The sequence below is a fragment of the Scyliorhinus torazame genome, chromosome 5 (assembly GCF_047496885.1).
Source record: "Scyliorhinus torazame isolate Kashiwa2021f chromosome 5, sScyTor2.1, whole genome shotgun sequence".
Classification (NCBI taxonomy): domain Eukaryota; kingdom Metazoa; phylum Chordata; class Chondrichthyes; order Carcharhiniformes; family Scyliorhinidae; genus Scyliorhinus; species Scyliorhinus torazame.
The window spans coordinates 245,317,330-245,345,019 of NC_092711.1; the positions used below are offsets into that span (position 1 = coordinate 245,317,330).

Below are 27,690 nucleotides of genomic sequence, written 5' to 3' on the forward strand. Positions count from 1 at the left end.
TTAATCATTGATTGTGGTTAACACTGAAGATGGGCAGCCCAAAATTACCTTTCTTTGGTCTATGTCATAAGCCCTACCTTCCTTAGGTTATAAAAGTATAATTAAGTAATAAATCTAATTAATATAAGCAGTTGGAAAATATAATGTGGAAACTAACATTAATTCAACAATATATAACATCTAAATTTGTTCTGAATTTATATCAATATGGTATGAGCATTTGGTGAATAATTACCTGGCCCTTATCCCCAGAACCTAGGAGGCCACTGTGGCACAATATCCGGTAACAGATTGAAAGGAGAACCATAAATCTTGGAAATCAGCAACAAAAAACAAAAATGCTGGAGTGGAGAGAACATCCCCTAAAACTTTAACCTATCATTCTGTTTCAGATCCCAGAAGAATCTAATTTCTCTCTGCAGTAACTTGTTTTTGTATCTGGTGATGAGGCTGTGATTTTCATTTATATAGTTAAATGCTTGGCTGATTGCAGATATTTTAGAGACCAAAGCTATTATCATTGCGGGTCCATTTCATCCAAAGTAAACCTCCTAAAGATAATGGACAATTGCCACATAATTTCATGAGTTGATGTTAATAAGGAAGAAATACTCCTTTGAAATGAATCTCCATATAGCCTCTATGCTTGCTTGTGTACCACCTGTTTTTTTTCCCCCACCTTCTCTCTCCCTGCCATCATTAGTAGTTATTTGCCTCCTAGGTTCATTTGACCCCCGCAGTATTCCATCTCATGATCCTCGATCTGGACCTCAGCATGATCCTCGCTCCCAGCCTCCTGCTGCTCAGCAAGACCCTCGTGGAGGGCCTTACCCGAACACACATCAACCAAATGCACCCATGGGTGAGGAAAACCTAGTCATCTCCATTCTTACCTCTAGGTTGGCTCACAGTATCCAGATATAACACCTTTCACAAAATACTGTTGAAGTGTTTGACTGCAAGCTTTTGCTGGATCACCGGATGTTTACAGGTTGGGAGAATATTAATGTAGCTTCCTTTAACCATGCATTTCTGAAGCAGCTTAACTATTTTGTTAGGTGAATAGAATTAACAAATATATACAGTGGACATTCCTCCCTTCCTCAATCCCTCAAAGATATTGATCAGGATTTATTTAGCACGTTGGTACTAATGGACTATAAGAAAAGTGTACCAATATAATTTAATTTTGTGCCAGTGTATGTCTTGTGTCATAATCTAAATTCAATACACATTGACCCACTACCAGACTATAGTGAAAAGGCACCATACACACCACAAAAGTCTTTACGGACAAACCATCAGGTGTTCACCAGTTGGAGCGTCCAAAATAAAAAAATACAAGTCCAGTATCCAAAACGTATTGAAACCCTAACAGTACTTTGAAGGAAATAGTTTTTAACTACTTCTTCTCAATGCCCACTATGCCCTGTCCCCTAACCTTTAAGTAATGTGGCCAGTATGTTGCCCTTGGCTCCCAGCGTTTCAGTCACTCGTATCTCAGAATGCTTCTCTTTTGGAGGACTTAATCTATCAGTAATGTGGAAGGCTGCCCAGTCGAAGACCCAAATTCAGGTAGACCGAGAAATACTGCCCATCTTCATTTTGGGCTACAGCAAACCTATTGGACCCATTGGCAGAACTCTTCTTTATATTTGGTCCATTGCAATGTCACTATTCTGTGGCCTTTGTTTAGGAAGGGTCGGATGCTGTGAGCCAACCTATAATCCTTTTAACTTGTAATTATTTTGTTCTGTGAGGCAGTTCTTGTAAATTGTAATTTATTGTTTCCTTTGAACTTGTTTCACTTTTAATTATTTAAGCAGTTTTAGTTTGAACAATATCACTGCATGTTCTAAATGAATGGGATTAATAATTTTGTGATGTGTAGCTTCTTGCTATGCTAAGATGGACATATTGTCATTAATATAAGGAACTGAAGATCTTCTATAACACTGCGATGTTATCCTGTAGGAAGGTTTGTGGAATATGTTTGTAGTACACCTTTAGTGTTTAGATACATTTCTTTTTAAATGGTATGCCTCAGGTATTGTTTTAAAAATAGTATCTTTTGGTTACTGATGTCTCTTGACCTTTATACGTTTCTTAATGAGGTAGGTTTACTACCTAAATACCAGTTAGATTTAGTTGATGCAGATTCAATATTCTTCCTCCGTTAAGATATAGTGGTAAATATATAGAATTCAATCAGAGGCCTTTAGGCATGCTTTAAAACAAAAGTATTTTACCTTGACAATAAAAAGAAAATGGCTATAAGCAGTGAAAAATAATCTTAAAGTTAGTCCAAACCCCTTGCAGAGTATGATAAATTTGGAAGTTGAGATTTATATTTCACACAATCATTAATTTAGTATTAATGGGGTGTGGTTTAGCCCATCTATTATCAAGAGACTTAGCATCTGTTAGGAACCTTTGGCTTATAGAATTTACAGTGCAGAAGGAGGCCATTCAGACCATTGGGTCTGCACCGGCTCTTGGAAAGAGCACCCTGCCCGAGCCCACACGTCCACCCTGTTCCCATTACCCAGTAACCCCACCCAACACTAAGGGCAATTTTGGACACTAAGGACAATTTAGCATGGCCAATCCACCTTACCCGCACATCTTTGGACTGTGGGAGGAAACCGGAGCACCCGGAGGAAACACACACACACACACACACACACACACACACTGGGAGAACATGCAGACTCTGCACAGACAGTGACCTAAGCCGGGAATCGAACCTGGGACCCTGGAGCTGTGAAGCAATTATGCTAACCACAATGCTACCGTGCTGCCCTACAATGCTACCGTGCTGCCTTGGTCATGGGAAATAGGCATTGCTTCTCTCTCTCTCTCTCTCTCTCTCTTCTCCCCCCCCCCCCCCCCCCCCCCCCCCCCCCGGGTTGCTGCTGCCTGCTGCTGACCGACCTTCCTCTAATGCTCCGTGAGATGGCCTAGGAATGGTTGCCACCGCCTATAGAATCCCTGCGCAGACAGTCTCAAGGCAAACTTAATCCTCTCCAGCTTTATGAACCCAGCCATGTTGTTTATCCAGGCCTCCACGCTGGGGGGGCTTCGCCTCCTTCCACATTAGCAAGGTCCGTCGCCGGGCTACTAGGGACGCAAAGGCCAGAATGCCGGCCTCTTTCGCCTCCTGCACTCCCGGCTCATCCACTACTCAAAATAGCCCCCAGCTTGGCTTGACCCGGACTTTCACCACCTGAGATATTGCTCCCGCCACTCCTCTCCAGAACCCCTCCAGTGCCGGGCATGACCAAAACATATGGACATGGTTCGCCGGGCTCCCTGAGCACCTTCCACATCTGTCCTCTACCCCAAAGAACCTACTCAACCTCGCCCCCGTCAAGTGCGCTCTGTGGACCACCTTAAATTGTATCAGGCTGAGCCTGGCACACGAGGAGGAGGAAGTAACCCTACCTAGGGCATCAGCCCACAGACCTTCCTCAATCTCCTTCCCTAGCTCCTCCCATTTACCCTTCAGCTCTTCTACCAGCGCTTCCCCCTCTTCTTTCATCTCCTGGTATATTGCCGACTTCTTGCCCTCCCCAACCCATACACCCGAGATCACCCTGTCCTGAATTTCTTGTGCCGGGAGCAACGGGAATTCCCTCACCTGTCGCCTCACAAATGCCCTCACCTGCATATATCTAAAAGCATTTCCCGGTGGTATCTCAAACTTCGCCTCCAGTGCCCCTAGGCTCGCAAATGTCCCGTCAATGAACAGGTCCCCCATTCTTCTAATCCCCGCCCGATGCCAGCTCTGGAACCCCCCCCCCCCCCCCCGTCCATCCTCCCCGGGACAAACCGGTGGTTACCCCTGAACGGGGACCACACCGAGGCTCCCATTGCCCCCCGTGCCATCTGCACTGGCCCCAGATCCTTAGCGTTGCTGCCACCACCGGGCTTGTGGTGTACCTTGTCGGCGAGAGCGGCAGCGGTGCCGTCACCAAACCCCCAGGCTCGTTCCTTTACAGGATGCCATCTCCATCCTCTTCCATGTCGCCCCCTCTCCCTCCATCACCCACTTGCGGATCATCGCCACATTTGCTGCCCAGTAGTAGCTCCCTAGGTTTGGCAGCGCCAACCCTCCTCGGTCCCTACTTCGTTCCAGGAACCCTCTCCTTACCCTGGGGGTCCTATTTGCCCACACAAACCCCATTACATTCCTACCTACTCTCTTGAAAAAGGCCTTGGTGATCACGATGGGAAGGCACTGAAACACAAACAGAAACCTCGGAAGGACCACCATTTTGACCAACTGCACTCTACCCGCCAGCGAGAGCAGTAACATGTCCCATCTTTTGAAGTCCTCCTCCATTTGCTCCACCAACCTCGTCAGATTCAGTTTATATAGGGCCCCCCAGCTACTGGCTATCTGGATCCCCAGATACCGAAAGCTCCCCTCCGCCCTCCTTAGCGGTCGGTCCCCTATCCCTCTTTCTTGGTCCCCTGCCTGTAATACAAAGAGCTCACTCTTCCCTACATTGAGCTTATAGCCCAAAAACTCCCCAAACTCCCTTAGAGTCTGCATGACCTCCACCATCCCCTCCATTGGATCCGCCACGTACAGCAACAGGTCATCCGCATATAGCGACACCCAATGCTCTTCTCCCCCTCGGATCACCCCCCTCCATTTATTAGACTCCCTCAATGACATGGCAAGGGTTTGATCGCCAATGCAAACAACAGGGGGGACAGGGGGCACCCCTGCCTCGTTCCTCGGTACAGCCGAAAGTACTCCGACCTCCGCCGGTTCATCACTACACTCACCACCGGGGCTCTGTAAAGGAGCTTAACCCAACTGATAACCCCTCCCCCGAACCCAAACCTACGCAGCACCTCCCAGTGGTACTCCCACTCTACTCGGTCAAAGGCCTTCTCTGCGTCCATAGCTGCCACTATCTCCGCCTCTCCCTCTGATGGCATCATTATCACGTTTAAGAGCCGCTGCACATTAGTGTTTAATTGCCTGCCCTTTACGAATCCCGTCTGGTCCTCGTGGATCACCCCCGGGACACAGTCCTCGATCCTCGTGGCCAGCACTTTTGCCAACAACTTAGCATCCATATTGAGGAGCGAGATTGGCCTGTACGATCCGCATTGCAGTGGGTCCTTTTCCCGCTTTAGGATCAATGAAATTGTCGCTTCTGACATTGTCGGGGGCGGGGTCCCCTCCTCTCTTGCCTCATTAAAGGTCCTCACTAGTAGCGGGCCAACAGTCTACGTACTTCCTGTAGAACTCCACCGGGAACCCGTCTGGTCCCGGGGCCTTCCCTGCCTGCATACTCCCTAAACCCTTGCTCAGCTCCTCCAAACCAATTGGTGCCCCCAAACCAGCCACCTCTTGCTCCTCCACCCTCGGGAATCTCAGTTGGTCTAGGAATCGTCTCTTCCCCCGCTGGGGGCTGGGATCTGTACAGCTCTTCATAGAAGGCCTTGAATACCTCGTTTATTTTTGTCGCACTCCGAACCGTGTCTCCCCTTCCATCTTTGACTCCCCGTATTTCCCTCGCTGCGATCCTCTTACGGAGCTGGTGTGCCAGCATCCGACTAGCCTTTTCCCCATACTCGTAGGTCGCCCCCTGCACTTTCCTCCACTGTGCCTCCGCCGTCCCTGTGGTCAACAGGTCAAACTCCGCCTGGAGCCGTCGTCATTCCCCAAGTAATCTCTCCTCCGGGGCCTCTGCGTATCTCCTGTCCACTCTCAAAATCTCCCCCACTAACCTCTCCCTTTTCATGCCCTCTGTCTTCTCCCTATGAGCCCTGATGGAGATTAGCTCTCCCCTGATCACCGCCTTCAACGCCTCCCATACCACCCCCACCCGCACCTCCCCATTGTCATTGTCCTCCAAGTACCTTTCGATACACCCCCTCACCTTCCCACACACCACCTCATCTGCCAGCAGCCCACATCCAGCCGCCACAGCGGGCGTTGGTCCCTCTCGTCTCCCAGCTCCAGTTCCACCCAGTGCGGGGTGTGATCCGAAACGGCTATGGCCGAATACTCCGTCCCCTCCACTCTCGGGATGAGCGCCCTGCCCAGAACAAAAAAATCTATCCGGGAGTAGGCTTTGTGCACATGGGAGAAGAAAGAAAATTCCCTGGCCTGCGGTCTTGCAAACCTCCGTGGGTCCGATCCCCCCATCTGATCCATAAACCCCCTAAGCACCGTGGCCGCCGCCGGCCTCTTTCCAGTCCTTGATCTGGAGCGGTCCAGTGCTGGGTCCAACACTGTATTGAAGTCCCCTTCCATTATCAGGCCTCCTACCTCCAGGTCCGGAATGCGCCCCAACATGCGCTTCATGAATCCAGCATCATCCCAGTTCGGGGCGTATACATTTACCAACACCACCCACGTCACTTGCAGCCTACCGCTCATCATTACATATCGCCCTCCATTATCCACTACGATAGTCTTGGCCTCAAATGACACACGCTTTCCCACCAATATTGCCACCCCTCTATTCTTCGCGTCCAGTCCCTAGTGGAATACCTGTCCTACCCATCCCTTTCTTAACCTGACCTGGTCCGCCACCTTCAGATGTGTCTCTTGGAGCATGACCACGTCTGCCTTCAGTCCCTTTAAGTGCGCGAACACTCGAGCCCTCTTCACCGGCCCTTTCAGGCCCCTCACGTTCCACGTTATCAGCCGGATTGGAGGCCCCCCCCCGACTAGCCATCTCCTTTTCTGGGCCAGTCCCGTGTCCGCGCCTCCCTCACCCTCCAGTCCCCCAGCCAGGGGACCCCCGTCCCGACCACCTTTTCTGTGTCCCATTCCCTTTCGGCCAGTGCAGCAGCAACCCTTCCCCCCCCCCCCCTCCCCTCCCCCCCGCTAGACCCCTGTCTAGCTTTTTTCCTCCCCCCATATCACTCCCGTAAGTCAGCTGACACCTGCTGACCCTGGCTTCCCCCGCCGTCCCTTTGACCACCCCTTGTGGGAGTCTCCCAATCAATATGCGTTCCTTCGTACCCCTTCCCGCCTTTCTTCCCGCACGCGGGAAAAACCCCGCGCTTTCCAAAGCCTGCCCCGCCCCCTCTGGCGCAGCGGCCTTGTGTCTCTCCCCCAGCCCATGTAACATTTCCTGCGCGTTATTGACCCCCTAAAACAACAACCATCACACATCAAACCCCAAAACAACCCCCCCACCCTCACAAACCCTCAGTTAGATTCCAACTTTTCGGTTTGTATGAAGGTCCACGCCTCTTCAGGCATTTCGAAGTAATAGTGTTGGTCCTTGTATGTGACCCACAGTCGCGCTGGCTGCAGCATTCCGAATTTCACTCCTTTCCGGTGCAACACCGCTTTGGCCCGGTTGAAACCCACTCTCCGCTTTGCAACCTCCGTGCTCCAGTCCGGGTATATTCGGATCTCTGCATTGTCCCACTTGCTGCTCCGCTCCTTCTTGGCCCATTTCAGGACCCTCTCTCTGTCCGTGAACCGGTGTAATCTCACCACCATCGCCTTTGGCGGCTCGTTTGCCTTGGGCCTCCTTGCCAGCACCCTGTGTGCCCCATCCAGCTCCAGCGGCCTCGAAGGGGCCTCCATCCCCATCATCGCCCCGATCATCGTGCTCGCGTATGCCCCGGCATCAGCCCCCTCCACTCCTTCTGGGAGACCCAGGATCCGCAGATTCTTTCTCCTCGACCTGTTCTCCAGGTCTTCAAGTCTTCCCGCCCACCTCTTGTGTAGCGCCTCGTGCTGCTCCACTCTCACCGCCAGGCCCAAGAGTTCGTCCTCATTTTCACTGACTCTTTTCTGTACCTCCTGGATCTTTACCTCGTGGGCCTTCTGGGTAATCCCTAGTCCTTCAATTGCCGCCAGCATAGGCGCCAGCATCTCCTTGCACAGCTCCTCGAAGCAGCGCTTGATGAACTCCTGCAGCTCCGGCCCGCACTCCGCTTTGTCCCCGGCCGCCGCCATTTTGTTTTTTCCCCTCGCTTCTCCCGCTGCTCTAATGCTGCTTTTTTGGCTGTTGCACTTCTGGTCCGGTCCATAAAAGTTGGAGGGGGACCTCTCTCTTCCCTTCCCCACAGGTTGCCTTTGAAAAAATTCCGTTGGGGCTCCTCCAATGAGCCCGAAATTCCGTAATAGCGGGAGCTGCCGAATCGTGCGGCTTAGCTCCGCATAGCCGCAACCGGAAGTCGAAATAGGCATTGCTGACAATGAAACATTTATTATCCATATCTAACTGCTCTTGAGAATTTGATGGGATTCTTAAAATAAATGTAGTTCATGTGATGTGGGTATACTCAGAGTACAGTTTGGTAGGAAGTTTCAGTATCTGAATCCAGCAAGAATGATGGCATTATTGTATATTTCTAGGCCAGGATACTGTGCGCCTTGGAAGGGAACTTGATAGGTGGCAGTGTTTTTCATGCACTGGCTGCCCTTCAAGGTGGTAAAGGTCGCAGATTTAGAAGGTGCTGTCAAAGAAACATTGGTGGGTTGCTGCAAGGTATATTGTAGATGCTACACACCAGTCACAGAGCACCAGTGTTGGATGTAGTGAATGTTCATTTTAGGTGCGTGCCAATCAGTGGGCTGCTTTATCCTGGATGGTGTTGAGCTTGAATGTTGTTGGAGCTATAATCATCAAGACGAATGGAGAGTATTCCATCATAATCCTGACTTATGCCTTGCAGATGATGGGAAAGGGAATCAGGTGGTGAGTTGTTCAGCACGCAGTACCTTGACTTAATCTTGTAGCAGCACTATTTATGTGGTTAATGCAGGTTTCTGATCAATGTTGATGGTGAGGGATTCAGGGATGATTATGCCATTAAATGTCATGGGGGCGGTAGTTTTACGTGGTTATTCCTCTCATTGCCTGCCATTTGTGTACACTAATGTTACTTGCCATCCCAAACCTGCATGTTGTCCAGATCATCCTGTATGAAGGCACTTTGCAATCTGAGAAGTTGCAAATGAAACAGACACTATGCAGTCATCTGCAAAAATTTCCACTTCTGACCTTACGTTAGAAATATAGTGTCACAACACCCTGGGTTAGCACAGTCAATTCCAGTTCCACTTCATCTGGAGTCACAACATAGATGAAATTAGATTTTATTTAAAGTACCCAAGGTCCACGGGTGATCCCGACAAACTATAATCACCAGGTTTGTAACTTTAACACAAGTAACCTTTTATTAGGTTATAATTAAACAGACAGAAAATGTAACTGAATGTCTACTACGACAATTACATTTTTCCCAACCCCTCCTTTCTAACTTGGCACACACTCTATGCTTAGACAAACAACACAGAGGGGAAAGGGAAATAAAATATAAATAAAAGGATAAGGATCTTTGAATCACTGGGATGACTTCCAGTCAATGTCTCTCTCTGAAGTTATGATTTGGGTTTACTACTTCTTCCCTCTAGGCTTGAGATGGTTTCTTCTGGCGGGTTGTCTACTTTCTCTCCAGACTCAGCATCATTTCATGTTTACAGCAAAGGATGTGTCAGGCACTCAATGCTTTCAAAATAATTGAGCAGTATTTTCATTTCAGCAAGCCAGAGAGTGTTCCTTTTACTTTTAAGGTCTGAACACTTCTGTTCAGTTCTCAGAAAGAATCACGCAGGAACCAATCACTGACTGCTGTCAGGTAGAACACTGTCCCTGGCCAACCCACTGGTTACCAGTTAACTAATTAAATCAACTCTCTCCACAACCGGTTCCTAAGATCCACTCCGTGCCGAAGAATCGGGCTTCTCCTTTCCAAAATGCCAAACTTGGAAACACTGTCCTGGCCAGCAGACTGTTATGCTTTTAAGTCTTCTGCTTAAAGGTATATGTTATTATGGGTTCACAGACCAAAATAATTTTTTTTTAAAAATGTAAACAAAGGAAATAAGCAGGAGGGACTCTTACAAAGGTCATTGATGGAGCAGCTGAAGGTAGTTTCCCATCGGACACTATACTGAGGAATTCTTGCAGTGATGTCTTGGGTTGAGACGATTGACCTTCCAGCAGCCACAACCATTTTCTGTTGTGCTAGGTATGACTCAACTGCTGGAGAGTTTTCCCTGATTCCCATTGACTTTAATTTAACAAAGACTGTTTGATGCCACAATTGGTCAATTCTGCCTTGATGCTAAGGGTTGTCATTCACCTCAGCTCGTGATTTCAGTTCTTTTGACCATGCTTATATCAAGTCAGTACTGAAGACTAGATGACCTGGTGGAACCCAAACTGAGCATTGATGAACAAGTTATTCGTGAGCAATTTCTGCTTGATAACACTTGACAACTCCTTCCATCACACATCTGATAATTGACAGTAGACTGATGAAGTGGTAAATTGGCTGGATTGGAACTGGCCCACTTTTTGTGGACAGGGCATATTTTCCAATATTGTAGCAGTACTCACACCTTGGCTAGAGCTGCAGTTGGTTCTATAGCACAAGTCCTGAGCACTACATCCAAAATGTTGTCGGAAACATAGCTGTTGCTATATCCAGTGTGCTCAGATATTTCTCGATACCACATGGAGTGGAGACTGACATCTGGCTGAGATGGATCAGCCAGGCAGCACTTATGAGTAAAGAGGATTGCAAATTCATGCCCTTTGCACTTGGTGATGGGGATGTTCATGAAACTTCCTCCTCCCATTCATTGCTTAATTGTTACCACTGTTTATGACTGGATGTATGGAATGGAATTTGTTAATCTGATCTTTCACTTAGACCTGTCCAAAGAATGCTTCTTTTGCTGTTTAACTTGCCATGTTGGGATTTGAATTTGGTTACTAGTCCAGTTACATGCTACTGTACCTGATGTGTGCCTACAATACCTTTTAAACCATATACACTCTTTTGCAGCACCTTTTTATATATGCTCAAGCAGTATAGGTATATAGGTATTTGTACATTTATTTAAAGTGCATTTGCCAATATCCAGTAACCAAGGAAGGAAATCACGTACAGCATGAATCTTAAAAAGTTAGCATGCTGATAGAGCCAGTAATTAGAAAGGCAAATAGAATGTTGGCCTTTATTGCAAGGAGTACAAAAGTAGGGAAGTCTTGCTACTTCACCGGCTAAATGCTGAGAGGATGTCTGCCTGCTGGAATCTAGAACTAGGGGGCAGAATTTAGAAATAAATGGTCTCCCATTTAAGAAGGAGACCTTCTTCCAGAGGGTCGTTAGTTTTTTGGGATTCTCCTCCTCTGAGACAGGAGGCTGAATCATGAATATATTCAAGGCTATTTAGCAAATTTGTGATCAGGGGAGTCGAGGGTTATGGGGCCAGGCAGGAAAGTGCATTTAAGACCACAACCTGATCAACCATAATCTTATTGAATGGCGAAGCAGGCTCAATAGGCCAAATAGCCTCCTCCTTTTCTTATTATCTATCAAAGTACTTTCGCACACTTTGCTTTTTATCTTACCATTTTATTAGAGTGTACAAAAAGGATAGAATTCACACGCTGACACCATGCACATCAGACTTTTTTTTAAAGTACCCAATTGTTATTTTTTTCCAATTAAGGGGCAATTTAGCATGGCCAATCCACCTAACCAGCACATCTTTGGGTTTTGGGGGCGAAACCCACGCAGACATGGGGAGAATGTGCAAACTTTACACGGACAGTGACCCAGGGCCGGGGTTTGAACCCAGGTCCTCAGCACCATAGTCCCAGTGCAATGGCAGCACGTGCCGCCCCACACATTAGACTTTTGAGGTTACCAATTTATTGCCCAATCAAAAATGCAGTTTATGGGTGGCACGGCAGCACAGTGGTTAGCACTGTTGCTTCACAGCGCCAGGGTCCTAGGTTCGATTCCCGGCTTGGGTCACTGTCTGTGCGGAGTCTGCACGTTTTCCCTGTGACGGCGTGAGTTTCCTCCAGGTGCTCCGGTTTCCTCCCACAAGTTCCAAAAGACGTGCTGTTAGGTAATTTGGACATTCTGAATTCTCCCTCCGTGTACCCGAACAGGCCCCGGAATGTGGCAACTAGGGGCTTTTCACAGTAACTTCATTGCAGTGTTAATGTAAGCCTACTTGTGACAATAAAGAAGATTATTATTACCATACTTGCAATCCCAATTAGTCATATGTTTCTTAGAGATGCTCAAGTTCTCCTGTGGGCTGATGGTAATTTGCATTTAATGTTCTGTATCAACCATTGCTACCCTCTGTTTGAGTTCCCATTGAGTTCTTGTTAGTGTATATGTTGTTAAAGTTTCTGAAGCAGTGTTTGAAGTTGGTAAGCTCTCAAGAGCATGTTACCTACAAATGTCAACCTGGCTCAGTTCCTAATGAGTGATATGGCTGAAGTTAAAACCCTTGCTATACTGACTTTGACTGATACTTCATTGAAGTATGAAACCTTTCCAGTAAATGGAAAAATCGGATGGCCTTATTTTAAGAAGAGTAAGCAGTTTACCTGGTTTCCTAAAAGCGCATTAACTGCTTGGTCTTCTGATTGCTGTTTGTGGAACCTTGCCGTGTGCAAATTAGCTGCTGTGTTTGCCTACAGAATTAACTGCACATCAAAAGCATAAAACATTTTTGGGATTCCTGAGGATTTGAAACTTTGTTCTTTCTCTCAATGTTAAATGGTAGTTTGATTGCAGTAATATGAAGAATTCAGGTATGGTCAATGCAGTTTGACTTTTGTTTCTGCTGTGATTGTCTTTAACGTTAGCTCTGCAAAATCTACATGCCAAAAATATTACCTGTAGAAAATCTTGTGCATGTTTAATTTGGGGAGATTTCTTTGAAAATGCAAGAAAATCTTTGATCAGTTTAATTGTGCGTTGCTCTAACCAAGAGTAATAGATCCTCAACATGCTGGAAGTAAAATGCATTACTTAATAATTAGTGTTATACCTATAAATTATACAATAAGGAGATGGAGTCTCCAGGAAATTAGAGATGGAAAGTTATTTAAAGTCAGACTAATTTTCTAATTTGTGTTTAGGCACTAGAGACCCCAGAGGTATCGATTCAAGAGGTATTGACACCAGAGGACAAGGACCAGGTCAGGGATCAGGACCAGTACCAGGACCAGGGCCAGGTCCAGGACCAAACCAAGGCCCAGTCTCAAATCCAAGAGGACCAATGCCTGGAGGGATCCAAGTTCCAGGCCCAGGCGCTCATCAAATTGGGAATAGTGTACCTCCGGGACCCCAACAACCTGTTCCACCTCGACAGGTAGGGGAGTTTGACTTATTTATTGCCAGTGAACCATCTTTTAAAATGAATTAATTGCCTGTAAAAGTGATTCAAATTTCTGTTTAACCTGTCATGAAAAAGAAGGCTTTTCAAACTGATACAAACGGGACAAAATTCCTGTTTATTTTCTTAAGATCATGATTCTCTCCCTCGTAACCTCAGCTTTAAGTCGTATGCCGACCTCTCTTACACCTGAGATAGTCGTAGTTTTTCTGCCCTTGCCCCTGTGGGGGCAGCATGGCTTTCTCAGCATCTCCCTGCAGCAGTAGGGTTCAAATCAGAAACCCGGGATTATCCTCCTTACTGTGCTATTGCATACCGGAGGACTAGTGTGTCATGTGACTGTGTTATTGCATAGATTTATCGAGTGTTTATGTGGTTTAAACTACTCAACCACCTTCAGAAGCACCTTTCTTAATACTTTACTCAACTTTATGGTGGTGTCTTAGTCAATATCACTTAATTGTTTACCTCATTTTATCAGAGTGTTAGTTTGATCGTTCCTTTGACTGTTGGATGCAGCCCAATTTGGAAATGTTCTGCTGCACGTCATGCATTTTCTTCAGTGCGGTATGATACTAAAGTTCACAGTTGTACATGGGAGGAGAACTGAATTAGGACACTAAAAGATTTGTTTCTTGGGGGTCGGTTTGCAGGATTGAAGGAGCTGAGAGCGAAGTATGGGCTGGAGCAGGGGGAAATGTTTAGGTACATGCAGGTTCGAGACTTTGCCAGGAAGGAGATATAGAGCTTCCCAGTAGTGCCAGCTTCCACATTGCTGGAGGAGGTGATGACGACAGACGGACTGGATAAGGGGATAGTATCGGCGGTTTACAGGGCTATTTTGGAAGAGGAGAAGGCGCCGCTGGAAGGGATCAAGGCAAAGTGGGAGGAAGAGTTGGGAGAGGGTATGGAGGAGGGGTTCTGGTGTGAGGTGCTCCGGAGGGTGAACACCTCCACCTCGTGTGCGAGGTTGGGGCAGATACAGCTGAAGGTGGTGTATAGAGCATACTTTACAAGGGCGAGGATGAGCCGGCTCTCTGAGGGGGTAGAGGATGTTTGTGAACGTTGCGGGCGGGGGGGGGGGGGGGGGGGGGGGGGGGGGGCGGTGCTCATCCTCGCCCTTGTAAGATGTGCTCTACACACCACCTTAAGCTGTATCAGCCCCAAGCTCACACACAAGGTGGAGGCATTCACCCTCCGGAACACCTCACACCAGAACCCCTCCTCCATACCCTCTCCCAACTCTTCCTCCCACTTTGCCTTCATATGTTTTAGTCCTGTTCAAAGCTGGAGGATTACTGGAAGGAGGTTTTTAGGGTAATCGCTAAAGTGGTGCACGTGAAACTGGACCCGGGCCCTCGGGAGGCCATATTCAGGGTGTCGGACCAGCCGGGGTTGGAAACGAGTGTGGAGGCAGATGTAGCCTTCGCCTCATTGATCGCCCGAAGGCGGATACTGTTAGGGTGGAGATCAACCTCTCCACCCTGTGCTCTGGAGTGGCGGGGGGACCTGCTGGAATTCTTGACGCTTGAGAAGGTCAAATTTGAACTGAGGGGAGGGGAAGGATGAAGGGGTTCTACAATTCCTGGGCGTTATTTATTATGCACTTTCGAGAATTGAATTACATCGAACATTACGGGTGGGGGAGATGCTGGGAGGGTTGGGGGGAGGGGGACTTGGTGTTAATGGTGACTATGGGTGATTCCTGATTCCTTTTTGTCATTTGTTTATGTTAACATCGGGCTAATGTTTGGTGGGAGGATGGGATCGTTGTTATTGATATGGGGATTGATATTGTATTCATTACTGATTATTGTTTGTTGTTGGGTGTAAATTTGGAAGAAAATGTGAAAAAGGAGGAGAATTAAAATATATTTTTTTTTTTACAAGTTCACAGTTGTAAAGAAACGACAATGAAATGGTAAATTTGCTGCAAGATACAGTATAGCAGATTGCGCTGTTGTGTCTTTCTGTCATGTAAACACGGGTCTGAGCAAGTTGGATTGAATATTTAATCATATTAAATTCACGTTGTTAAGGAAAGCTACTGAAGGAGCTGTTTTCAGTCTTTATCTGCTGCACCATTAACCAATTATTGCAAGTAAATTTGAATGGTTCATTGACTCTATGGAGTACTGACAACAGAGAAGTGTTCATCTCCATGAACTGGAGCTGTCCTTTTCTTCAGAACCTATTTTCTTGGAATGTCTAGTGACATTATTGCCATTTGTGATGGTTAAGACCCTGTTGCTTGAATTTATGAAGCACTTCACAAAATGTTTTCACAAGGTTCTTGCTTCTCACTAGTGAACATTGCACTGAGGTATTTCTGTGGAAGTCTTCCAGAAGCATGCTTAGACAATTTAAAGAAGTACGTTTTGGTGTCTACCTACAGTTCTTGCACTTCTTACCTTCAGGGTCCGGCTCATGCTGTGGCTGGAGGTCAACCTGGAGGATTCAGTCCTGCTCAGACTCAAGTGACACCACAGGACCATGAGAAGGTTTGTGCTGAAACAATGGAGGGGCGAGTGAAATTATAGAGCAGGATTTACATCTAATTAATTTTCACAAATAGGTTTTCAGTGCTTAGCTTTGTGCACCAAGCAAGGGTTAACTCACTCAAACAAAGGTACGAGTTTTGTGCACTGCCAGGGGGAGATTACTCCTCGTGTGGTTGGTGGGGGAGATGGGTGCATGCTGGCGAATGCACTGCAACAGTAGGGAAGAGGAGGAGAGTGTCCGCTGTAACATCAGTTGTGTGGAGTGGTCACCCAAACCCCCCCTCCGCACCTCTGCAGAGTGACAACGCAGACTGCACCCACCGATTTTATTTGACCAAGTAGTCAGGGTATTTTTGGGATAGTTTCATTCTGATTAACTCTGTGTAATGCAGTCTGTGTCTGGATTTATTGAATGTGGTCTGTGGGAGGAATGGGATTGATGGACCAAATGTATGTTCTCATTCCAGACTTATGATTGAAACAGAAAGTAATACTAAGTTTTCCCCAATTTGACTTTTGTTTTCTTCTGTTTGGTGTAGGCTGCACTGATTATGCAGGTACTCCAATTGACTCCAGAGCAAATTGCCATGCTTCCACCAGAGCAGAGACAGAGCATCCTTATCCTGAAAGAACAGATTCAGAAATCTGCAGGAGCACCTTGAGGTAAAGTGGGGAGAAGTTGCTAAATATCTGGTTAAGCTCGAAACAGAATGGAGAAAGATAATAGTGGTAATATAGTAAGGAATACCCATTCCCAACCATCCCAATACCTTGTAAAGGAAGTAGTTCTCAGATTAAATAGCTTGAATAGAGTACATAATCTGTGAAAGGAGTGGATATAAAGGTGGATTGATTCTCATTCCATGCTTTTTGTGATCCTCCAAAATTCTGTGACTTTACTATTACCCAGAACAAGCTAAATTTGTGGTGTTCACTACTTGTTCCTTCAGGACTGAAATCTGAAGTGATACTTTGGTTCAGGCACTATAGCTTTAGCTTCACCCTTAGATGCTGGGATGGCCCAGAATCTTATACCGTACCTTGTTTTTGCTCACCACATAATGAGAGTGAATCCTGGTTCCAACCACATACACAGCGAAACTTGCCTATAAATTGTGGCAAAGAGACACATTGTAGTATAAATAGTAGGGACACATTGTGACCCTTACAGTGCTGAATTCGCGTAAAGGGTTTCTCCCATGCTGCAGTATCCCAAATTGTAAGTTTTCTCTTAATTAGTTTATTCTGAGATGGCTGTTAAAATGTATTTTAAAAAAATTCATTCAAGGGGCAGTACGGCCAGCGTTTACTGTCTATCCCTAATTTCCACATAGAAGGTGATGATGAGCTGCCTTCTTGCACGACTACAGTGTTATGGTGAAGATACTCCCAACAGGCCCCCAAAGAGTCAGTGGTAAATAGAGGAGCAGATATGTGGACAGTTTACTGAGGTGTGTAAGAATAATCAGGTAATTATACTAGGGGATTATAACTTGCCCAATATAAATTGGGATAGTCACAGTGTAAAGGGTTTAGAGGGGGCAAATTTCTTGAAATGTAATCAGGAGAGCTTTTTGTATCAATATATAGAAAGCCCAACAAGAGACGGAGCAGTGCTGGATCTGGTTCTGGGGAACGAAGCCGGGCAAGTGTTCAAGAAATTCAACTGCGACCCTAAAGGAATATAGGAAGTGCAAGAGGGAACTTAAGTAACTAGAAGAGCAGAAAAGGGGCCATGAAAAAGGATTTGAGTATAAGATTAGGGAGAACTCCCATGATTTTCTATAAATACAGTAAGGGCAAGAGGTTAACCAGGAAAAAAGTAGGGCCCATTAGAGACCAAGGGGGCAATCTATGTGTGAAGCTGCAAGTCATTGCTAGGGTGTTCAATTAATATTTCTCATCGGTCTTCACTCAGGAGGAGGGGGATGTCGACACAGAATTCAGAAATAGAACTGTGAGTATCTTAAGCAGTTTGACATAGAAAGTGAGGAGGTATTGGAGGCTTTGACAGGCTAACAAATCCGCAGGCTGCATCCCAGGCTGCTGTGGGAGGCGAGGCAGGAAATCGTTGGAACTTTGCTGCAAGTTTTTAATTCCTCTCTGGTCACGTGGGAAGTGCCAGAGGACTGGAGAACAACTAATGTTGTTCCACTTTTCAAGAAGGGTGGTCGAGATAAACCAGGGAATTACAGACCGGTGACACTCATGCCAGTGAGAGGGAAACTATTGGAGAAAACTCTGAAGGAGAGAATTAATTTCCACTTGCAAAGGCATGAGTTGATTAGGGATAGTCAGCATGGCTTTGTCAGAGGGAGGTCATGCCGAACAAATTTGATAGAATTTTTTGATAAATTGACAAAGTGTGTGGATAAAGGAAGCGCAGTTGATTTAGTTTATATGGATTTTTGCAAAGCCTTTAATGAGATCCCACATGGGAGACTGATTGAGAAGGTTGAAGCACATGAAATTCAAGGAAACATGTCGAGATGGATCCGAAACTGGCTCAGTAATATGACATAAAGGGTGGTGCTGGAAGGCTGTTTGAGTAACTGGAGGCTGGTGACCTGTGGTGTTCCACAGGGATCAGTGCTGGGTCCCTTACTGATTTTTTAAAATATATATATATATAGATGAGAATGTGGGGGGAATGTTAAGTAAGTTTGCAGACAACACCAAGATTGGTAGGGTGGTTAACAGTGAAGGAGAGGATCATAGGTTACAGGAAGATATAAATGAGTCAGTCAGATGGGCAGAGCAGTAGGACTTAGTATTGCTAGGTTTTTTTTAAATAACTTACCTCCTTGTCCAAAGTTTTGGCTGGATGTTCTAATATCTCATGTGATTCAAAATTTGTCTGATAAGCTTCTGTGAAGTGCACTTCTGTGAAGTGGGCGGCACGGTAGCACAGTGGTTAGCACTATTGCTTCTCAGCTCCAGGGTCCCAGGTTCGATTCCCGGCTTGGGTCACTGTCTGTGTGGAGTCTGCATGTTCTCCCCGTGTCTGCATGGGTTTCTTCCAGGTGCTCCGGTTTCCTCCCACAGTCCAAAGATGTGCAGGTTAGGTGGATTGGCCATGCTAAATTGCCCTTAGTGTCCAAAAAAAGGTTAGGTGGGGTTACTGGATTACAGAGATAGGGTGGCGGTGCGGGCTTAAGTAGATGCTCTTTCCAAGGGCTGGTGCAGACTGATAGGCTGAATGGCCTCCTTCTGCACTGTTAATTCCATGATAAGTGCAAGGGGGTGCACTTTGGAAGAATAAATCGGACATGGGAGTATGTAATGAATGGCAGGACTCTAGGAAGCTCTGAGGAACAGATGGATCTTGGGGTACTTGTTCACAGATCTCTGAATGCGATAAAGTGTTGATTCTTGGCCAATGAAGATGTTTCATTTTTGCTGGTAAGGTTGCTACAATAAAGGAAAGAGAAAATATAATAGATTAGGTGCTTTATGGACTAGTCATGCAGTGTAAGGGGTCAGTTAGTTCAGTTGACTGGACGGCTGGTTTATAATGCGGAGTGACCCCAACAGCACGAGTTCAATTCCCGTACCGGTGAGGTTATTCATGAAGGCCCTGCCTTCTGAACCTTGCCCCTCGCTTGAAGAGTGGTGATCCTCGGGTTAAACTCTCTCTCTCTCTCAATCTGGTGTTATGTTCTATGTTGGTAGAGGATACTGACTTATCAATTCAATGGTGTGTTTTTTGGGTATCGAAGGACAGTACTGAAGACTTTTGTGACTTATGAGATGTCATTCTAGTGGCAAAAATTTGGTGAAGAGTATAGCTATTCCGAGTTGATATAGTTCTCTCCTGGTCAGTACACTGACACCCATATGACTGAATAGTTAAGCGATTGAAATACAAACATGTATCGATGTCCACTTTAGAGTGTGACTCCTGTTCAATTTCTTCCAGACCCCGAAGGAGTTGTAAGTGTGAAGAGTATGGAGTTGTACGTGTAAGGAGTATGAAGTTGTAAGGACTGATTGGTTGTGGGGTTTTTATGATAATGCACTCAACATCAAAGAAACCAGTGATGTACAATTGAAAAACCTCATTTTTTGAGGGACTGTCCTATTGTTGAGAGTTTTAAGGGAGTTGACATTGTTGAATGTTCATGATGGTGTGAACATAACCCAATGTGAAAAGTGTTCACAGGACCACGCCGAATTTTAAGTTTTGAATCTTTCTCAAACTACTAACAGGCTCAATTATCAGCAAAAGACAGCAGACCACACCCTGTAAATGAGTATTCTACTTTCAATTCATGAACGATCAGCTGGATTACAACCCATTGAGTGAGAGACTGTTGATACTCTTCGTCACCTACTACATCATATTCTCACCCAGGCAGTCGCATCACAAAAAAAGAAAAATCCTTTCTCTTGGGGAAAGTGGCATCTACCTTCCAACGCATCGAGAAGAAAACCTCAAATATAAGATGTATTGCCTTCCATTCTGGCCAGTAGATCCAAGAATAGTTCATTTTTAAATATACTCTGTTTTAAAACAAGAATGCTTTGATTTGGCTACTTAGTACCTTCTGGTTTGTTTCCTTGTATACTTCAAATCTCTTTCCTTGCCTGCCCCCTCGCCCCCACACGTCTTCACTGCTCCATTTTACCTTGAATTAAAGAGAGTCCCAAAACATCATAATCTTCAAAACCTGTATTCATAACGATGAGCAAAGCAAGAAACAGTGTGGATTGAAGACTCCTCACTGTGCAGGCACAGTCAAAACCAGAAACTATAAGTTAAATTTTAAATCATACACGGGAAGTGAAATAAAAAAGGGGAAGAAAGATTTAATTGAGAGAGAAAAAATGGAAGACAGGGGAAAAAAAGTAACAAAAACATTTTTTAAATTTAGTAAGTTTTTAAAGAATGAGGGATTACTTTTCTGCTTTGTTTAGTGTTTAACCAGAAGATAAATACAGCAACTTCACTTCCTTGCATCAATTCCAATGCTTAGTCCAGTCCCATATATGGATTTCAGTGTTGAGCCTGTAATGAGGTGCTGTTAGGCACAGCCTGTGGAGGATTGGGATAACTCAGCAATTTCCAGATGTCCAAACACTTACAACTTCTTACTCCTTCCACCTGTACATGTGCAAACTCTAGAAATTGCTGTCTTAAGTGTGCTGATAGCCTCACCTTTTCTCATTGCAAATTCTGGGCCATTACATTTCAGCAACTCCTTCAGAAATACCACAACTCTCTGAAAGTCAATGAAAATTATGGAAATAGTCATTTTTCATTCAACTTGTTTTAATCTTATCCAGATATTCCTCTGTATTCTTTAACAATTTGTTCCTTGCAACTGTATCAAATTTTAATTAGATTATATACGAAGTCACTTAAACAGGAATTTCAATCCAGGTTTTTTTTTTTTTTTTGCTGAATTAAACTCAAAAATTACTGCATGCATCAAACTGGTCAAATGGCATTTGAATGAAGCGGAAAATTTATAACTGTTTCACGTTTCCAGCATTGTGTTTTGTCTCTGCTGTATTGGGGTGATATTTGCAGCATTATGATTGGTTTTGCCCTCAAGCCCATGGGTTAAGTGTTGTTTATAAATTTTTGGTAAAGGACATTTTGGTTGGCTGAGAGATCGTATTTTATAGTTAAATAACCACAGATATTCTCGAGGCTTATAAGAATGTTCATTTGGACAAGGTTCTAAAAGATTGCAGCCATCCATGGAGCTGTACTTCAGTACAGTCACTGTTTATAAAGTTGTTTGGAGAAGAAAATTGCAGGGGACCAAATGGAATATTTTGGGATTTCCAGCCACCGAACTCTTTTGATCCCTTGTGAGTACTGACTGAACCCCTGAGTATCATTCTTCTTATGTTGAAGAGTTAAACCATAGAAAAAGGATTGTTTTTTGCTCAACAGGCACAATCATACAAAAATAAATTTATAAGAACCTTTTCTATTTCTTATATGTGTACAGTTATTATAATTTAAACGTTATCTTATTCAACAAAGTACTTAAGTTTTGCTTTTTTGTCATTTTTAATTGGAGGAGTGATGCTACCTTTGCTCTTGTTCATTTAATATTGCGCACAATTCTGGTCGCCACACCACCAGAAGGATGTAGAGACTTTGGGGAGGGTGCAGAGGAGGTTTACCAGGATGTTGCCTGGTCTGAAGCTATGTGGAGAGGCTGAATAGACTTGGACTGTTTTCATTAGAAAGATGGAGGTTGAGGGCGGACCTGATAAAGGCCTACAAGATTATAAAGGGCTTGGATAGAGTGGATGGGCAGGCACTCATTCCCAGGGTGAAGGGGTCAGTCACCAGGGGACATAGGCTTGTGGAAGCAGATACATTAACGGCGTTCAAAATGCATCTTGACAAATACATGGATAGGATGGGTATAGAGGGATACGGCACAAGGAAGTGCTGAGCGGTTTGGCAAAGGTTGGTATCATGACTGGTACAGTCATGGAGGACCGAAGGGCCTGTTCCTGTGCTGTATTGTTCTTTGTAATGTTAGGAGTGCTGCTGGCGAGCTGGATTCTCCATTCAGATACACGCGCTTACCCCTCTCTCTCCCTCTCTGACACGCGAACACTCGACTAGGGCAGCACGGTAGCGCAGTGGTTAGCACAACTGCTTCAGAGCTCCAGGGTCCCTGGCTCAATTCCCAGCTTGGGTCACTGTCTGTGCGGAGTCTGCACGTTCTCCCCGTCTGTACGTGGGTTTCCTCCGGGTGCTCCGGTTTCCTCCCACAGTCCAAAGATGTGCAGGTTAGGTGGATTGGCCATGCTAAATTGCCCTTAGTGTCCAAAATTGCCATTAGTGTTGGGTGGGGTTACTGGGTTATGGGGATAGGGTGGTGGTGTGGGCTTGGGTGGGGTGCTCCTTCCAAGAGCCGGTGCATACTCGATGGGCCGAATGGCCCCCTGCACAGTAAATTCTATGATCTCTCTCTTGCACACTGTCTCTGTCACCTATACACAAACATGTAAACTCTCCAGCGCTTGCTTGCTCACTCTCAGCTCTCACTCACCTTTCTTTCTCTCACATACTCACTCTCAACTGTCTCTTTCTCTCTCCCTTTCTCACATACACACACTCTCACCTTTCTCACCAGTGGCCTCTTCCACTCCCTTGTCCTGTGGCTACTGACTACCTCGTTCCGTCATATGCTTGCATTCGCTCTTGGCTTTGCCTGGGACTTTGAATACTCACTTTGCCACTATTTCCATTTCACCCAATCAGAGGCTGGCTTCTCAGTGTATTGGCTGCCAATAGTCTGACTAGTGTGCCTATCAGTAGCCAATGCAGAGTGAAAACCACCTCCAATTTGCAATGGATGTTTCCTATGGAACCCAGTTCAGGAAATGCTGGAATATTCCATTCTTCATGTTCACGCCAATAATTATTTGAACAAGCCAAGAGGAAGCAAGTCTGAATAAATAAAAGTTTAAGAGACAATATCTTGCTTTGTACCATGTAAATATAGACTGAGTCAGCCTACCTACTATTTGTGTGCATGTACAATGACTTTTAAGTGTGCGATTTGTTAGAGGAACAAAGAAGTGCTTGTAATCATTTCTTTTTTTTAAAATATTTTTATTCTCCTTTTTCACATTATCTCCCAAATTTACACCCACCATAACAATAATAACGATCCCATCCTCCCACCAAACCCCAAACATTAGCCCGCATGTTTACATAAACAAATGACAAAAAGGAATCCGGGATCACCCATAGTCACCCTTAATGCACGCAGCCCCCATCCCCCCCAACTAATGTTCGATGTTATCCAGTTCTTGAAAGTGCATAATGAATAATGCCCATGAATTGTAGAACCCCTCAGTCCTTCCCCTCAGTTCAAACGTAACCTTCTCAAGAGTCAAAGATTTCAACTGGTCCCCCCACCACGCCAGGGCACAGGGTGGAGAGGCTGCTCTCCATCCCAACAGGATCCGTCTTCAGGCGATCAACGAGGCGAAGGCTACAATACCTGCCTCCGCACCTGTTTCCAACCCTGGCTGGTCCGACACCCTGAATATGTCCTCCCGGGGACCCGGGTCCAGTTTCACATGCACCACCTTGGAAATGACCCTAAAAACATCCTTCCAGTAATCCTCTAGCTTTGGACAGGACCAAAACATATGAACGTGATTACGCCCCCCCCCCCCCAAACAACACACACATCTTTTACTCCTTCAAAGGATCGGCTCATCCTCGCCCTACAAAGAATCGGCTCATCCTCGCCCTAGTGAGGTGTGCTCTGTATACCACCTTCAGCTGTATCAGCCCCAACCTTGCGCATGAGGTGGAGGCATTTATTCTCCGGAGCACCAGACACCAGACCCCCTCCTCTATAACCTCTCACAACTCTTCCTCCCACTTTGCTTTGATCCCTTCCAGTGGTGCCTTATCCTCTTCCAAAATAGCTCCGTACACCGCTGACACTACCCCCTTCTCCAGTCCCCTTGTCCTCAGCACCTCCTCCAGCAATGTGGAGGCCGTTTCCTCCGGTAAGCTCTGTGTCTCCTTTCTGGCAAAATCTCGAACCTGTATGTATCTAAACATTTCTCCCAGCCCATACTTCGCTTCCAGCTCCTTCAATCCTGCAAACCGACCCCTAAGAAACAAATCTTTTAGCGTCTTAATCCCCTTCTCTTCCCATTTCCGAAAACTTCCATCCCACCTCCCTGGCTCAAATCTGTGGTTCCCCCGAATCGGCATTTCCCTTGACCCTGCCCCCAACCCGAAATGTTGGCGAAACTGCCTCCAAATTCTCAATGAAGCTAGTATTACCGTACTCCCTGAGTATTTCCCCAGAGCGATCAGGAGTGGCGCTGTTGCTAGTGCTTTCAGTCCCAACCCCTGCACAAACTCTCCTCCATTCTGACCCACTGGGAACCAACTCTTCTGACCCAGCTCCGCACCTTCTCCACATTTGCTGCCCAGCAGTAGTACATCAGGTTCGGAAGACCCAAACCCATGCCTGCCTTCCCCTCTGTAGTAGCACCTTTCTAACTCTGGCCACATTCCCTCCCCATAGGAACGACGTGATCCTTCCCTCAATCTCCCTGAAAAAAGCCTTTGTCAGGAAAATCGGTAGGCATTGAAAAATAAACCAAAATCGCGACAATACATTCATTTTAACCGCCTGTACCCGACCCGCCAGTGACAGAGGGAGACCATCCCACCTTGCCAGATCGACTTTCACCCCTACAAACTAGAGGTGTTGCACCTGCGAAGCCCTTTTAATCATTTCTTTATGTGCTTTTTATGAGCAAGGGTATATAAATTTCTTGAACTTGTCCCAATGGAGCTAAGTATGCCAAGTGTCTCACGTTATTGTTAAGTTATTATATTCCCATTCACTCATTCGATGAAACTTTCTGGGAAATTATACAGGTAAAATATCCTTTATCTATAAATCTGAAATTGGAACACATCCAAAAAAACACTGTTTTTCCTCGTCGACCTTTAGAACGGGAAGTCTAGTTGTTTGTCTGCACTGTTTACCTTGCAGTTTTTGTGATGCATTTATTAATCATTGATGCATCTTACTTTTCTAGTCATTTTATTTATTTCGACTATAGATATAGGCTATGTAATTTTTAAAAATTATTTTAGAATACACAATTATTTTCTTTTTCAATTAAGGGTCAATTTAGCATGGCCAATCTACCTAACCTGCGCATCTTTGGGTTGTGGGGGTGAAACCCACGAGACATGGAGAGAATGTGCAAACTCCACACGAAGGGTGACCCGGGACTGGGATCGAACCCGGGTCCTCAGCGCCATAGGCAGCAGTGCTAACTACTGCGCCACCGTGCTGTCTAGGCTAAGTAATGTAGTTTATAAGCAGTATCCAAAAACACAAAATTATCTGAAAGCCGAAACACAATTGGCCCTGAGGGTTGCAGAGAAAGGATATTTGACCTGTAATGCTGAATAATCCCAATCAAGGAAGCAAAGTAAAATTTAACTATTTACAGTGATGATGTTAAATGTATTATTTTTTTGTTCTCAAAGTTATTAATTCACTTAACTAGTATTTATTTACTTAAAAATATATTTTAATAACACTTGATAAAAATATTGATTTTGTGAAATCTGCTTTTTGTGGGACTCTGCAATGTATAAATTATTTGCAGGATTTGCCTACAAAATGACAGTCACTAAACTTCAAAATTCATTGACTCTGAAGTGTTCAGGTAAGTATTATCTATTTGGGCGAGTGTAAAAGGTGCTACAGTATTGCAAGTTATATTTTGCATACAGTAAGTTCTCAGAGAATTACTACAGTGCAGAGGGAGACCATTCAGCCCATCAAGTCTGCACCGACCCTCTGAAAGTGCACCCTAGTTAGGCCGACTCTCCCGCCCTATCCCTGTAACCCCATAGCCCCAACCTGCAAAACCATGGACACTAAGGGGCAATTTTAGCATGGTCAATCTACCTAACCTGCACACCTTTGGACTGTGGGAGGAAACCGGAGACCCAGAGGAAGCCCGCGCAGATACGGGAGAATACGTACGGGAGAATTGGGTTACGGGGATAGGGTGGAAGTGAGGGCTTAAGTGGGTCGGTGCAGACTCGATGGGCCGAATGCCTCCTTCTGCACTGTATGTTCTATGTTCACGCAGTCACCCGAGTCCGGAATTGAAACCGGGTCCCTTGCAACGCTACACATGTGCCAATGTGGTTGCGTTTTTGAAAATTATGACTTCAAATGAAACAACTTTACATGAATCATGGATTCCCATAAAAATCAATGTTAAAGCGGCGTGATGTTCCTTTGAAAACATTTCTTGCCCGGAAAAAGCAATGTATAAGTTGAAATGCTATACATTTGTGGCACTGTATTCCTAGCTGGAATAACTTGCAGAATAAAATAAATCACTAAATATAACAGAAATACCATATAAATTCAAATTAGATGATACTAATCCACCCAGACGAGCCCTGAGTAGCCTACACAGCTTCTTGTCTCACCCACAGCTCTCCTGAAAAACTCAACTCACCTTTTGCTTGCTTTTTTTCCCAGTCTGTCCCTGCCTCTATTTTTATTTCCAAATTGCATACGACTAACTCCCTGCTTTGGAGGAAGGGAAATATCGTAGCAATTGTCACCAACCAATCAACTCAGAGCCTTCATGAGATATCACTGTTTGATCTTTTTTTCAGTTTTCAAGTTTCAGCCCTCGCCTGTTCCAGCTCCTGAACTCCGGTAATTAGGTAAGAGCATACATACAAACATACGAGTTAGGAGCCACTTGGTCCCTCAAAGTCTCCACCTCGATTCAATAGGATCATGGCTGATCTCATTGTATCCGCCACCCCACATCCCTGCCAACCCCCAATAACCTTTCACCCCATTGTTAATCAAGAATCTTATCTGGCTGTGCCTTAAAAAAAATTCAAAGACCCTGTTTCCACTACCATTTGAGGAAGAGAGTTCCAAAGATTTGCAACCCTCAGAAAAAATTCTTCCTCGTCTCTGCCTTAAATGAGCAACTCCTTATTTTTAAACTGACATAGATTCTAGCATCCTCCACAAGAGGAAACATCTTCTCCATCCTGTCAATATCCCTCAAGATCTTAAAGGTTTGATCAAGTGACTTTTTACTTTTCTAAATTCCAGCGATACAAGCCTAACCTGTCCTAACCAGCAGTCCCGTTCACCTGGATAACCGTGAAGGTGTTGGAGAGGAAATTACTGGCTTGTAATACGTACAGAACTCTGTGATCTTATGTGCAATGTATTCTTTTCCCAAATTTTCCTTTGAGAAGCTACCTCACCTATGTCCAATGACATTGACTTAAATGGATGGGATTTGCTTTGGCTATTTACTTACCTTAAGCTGCGTCCTACCCTCTTCATTGGGAAGTGGCGTTATTTGTAGCAATCATTTCAAACAATTAATGACACTAATAAAGAATAGTGTTTTGATGCATCCTGATTACGGCGTCTCACCAACAACAACTCT

General features: G+C 45.3%; 1 protein-coding gene across 9 annotated transcripts in view; it reads left to right on the forward strand.

Moving 5' to 3' along the window:
* cstf2 (cleavage stimulation factor, 3' pre-RNA, subunit 2) overlaps nt 1-27,690 on the forward strand; it is a 94,017-nt gene that overhangs the window by 51,549 nt on the left and 14,778 nt on the right. For 6 of the 9 annotated variants that reach the window (XM_072505259.1, XM_072505262.1, XM_072505263.1 and 3 more), the window contains 4 exons: nt 722-862; nt 12,957-13,189; nt 15,631-15,714; nt 16,254-16,377. In XM_072505259.1, coding sequence (XP_072361360.1) covers nt 722-862; nt 12,957-13,189; nt 15,631-15,714; nt 16,254-16,376 — 581 coding nt within the window. In that variant the 3' untranslated portion in view covers nt 16,377. Of the gene's footprint in view, nt 1-721; nt 863-12,956; nt 13,190-15,630; nt 15,715-16,253; nt 16,378-26,887; nt 26,939-27,690 lie in introns of all 9 variants that reach the window. The other 3 variants (XM_072505260.1, XM_072505266.1, XR_011946651.1) reach the window with 2 other exon arrangements.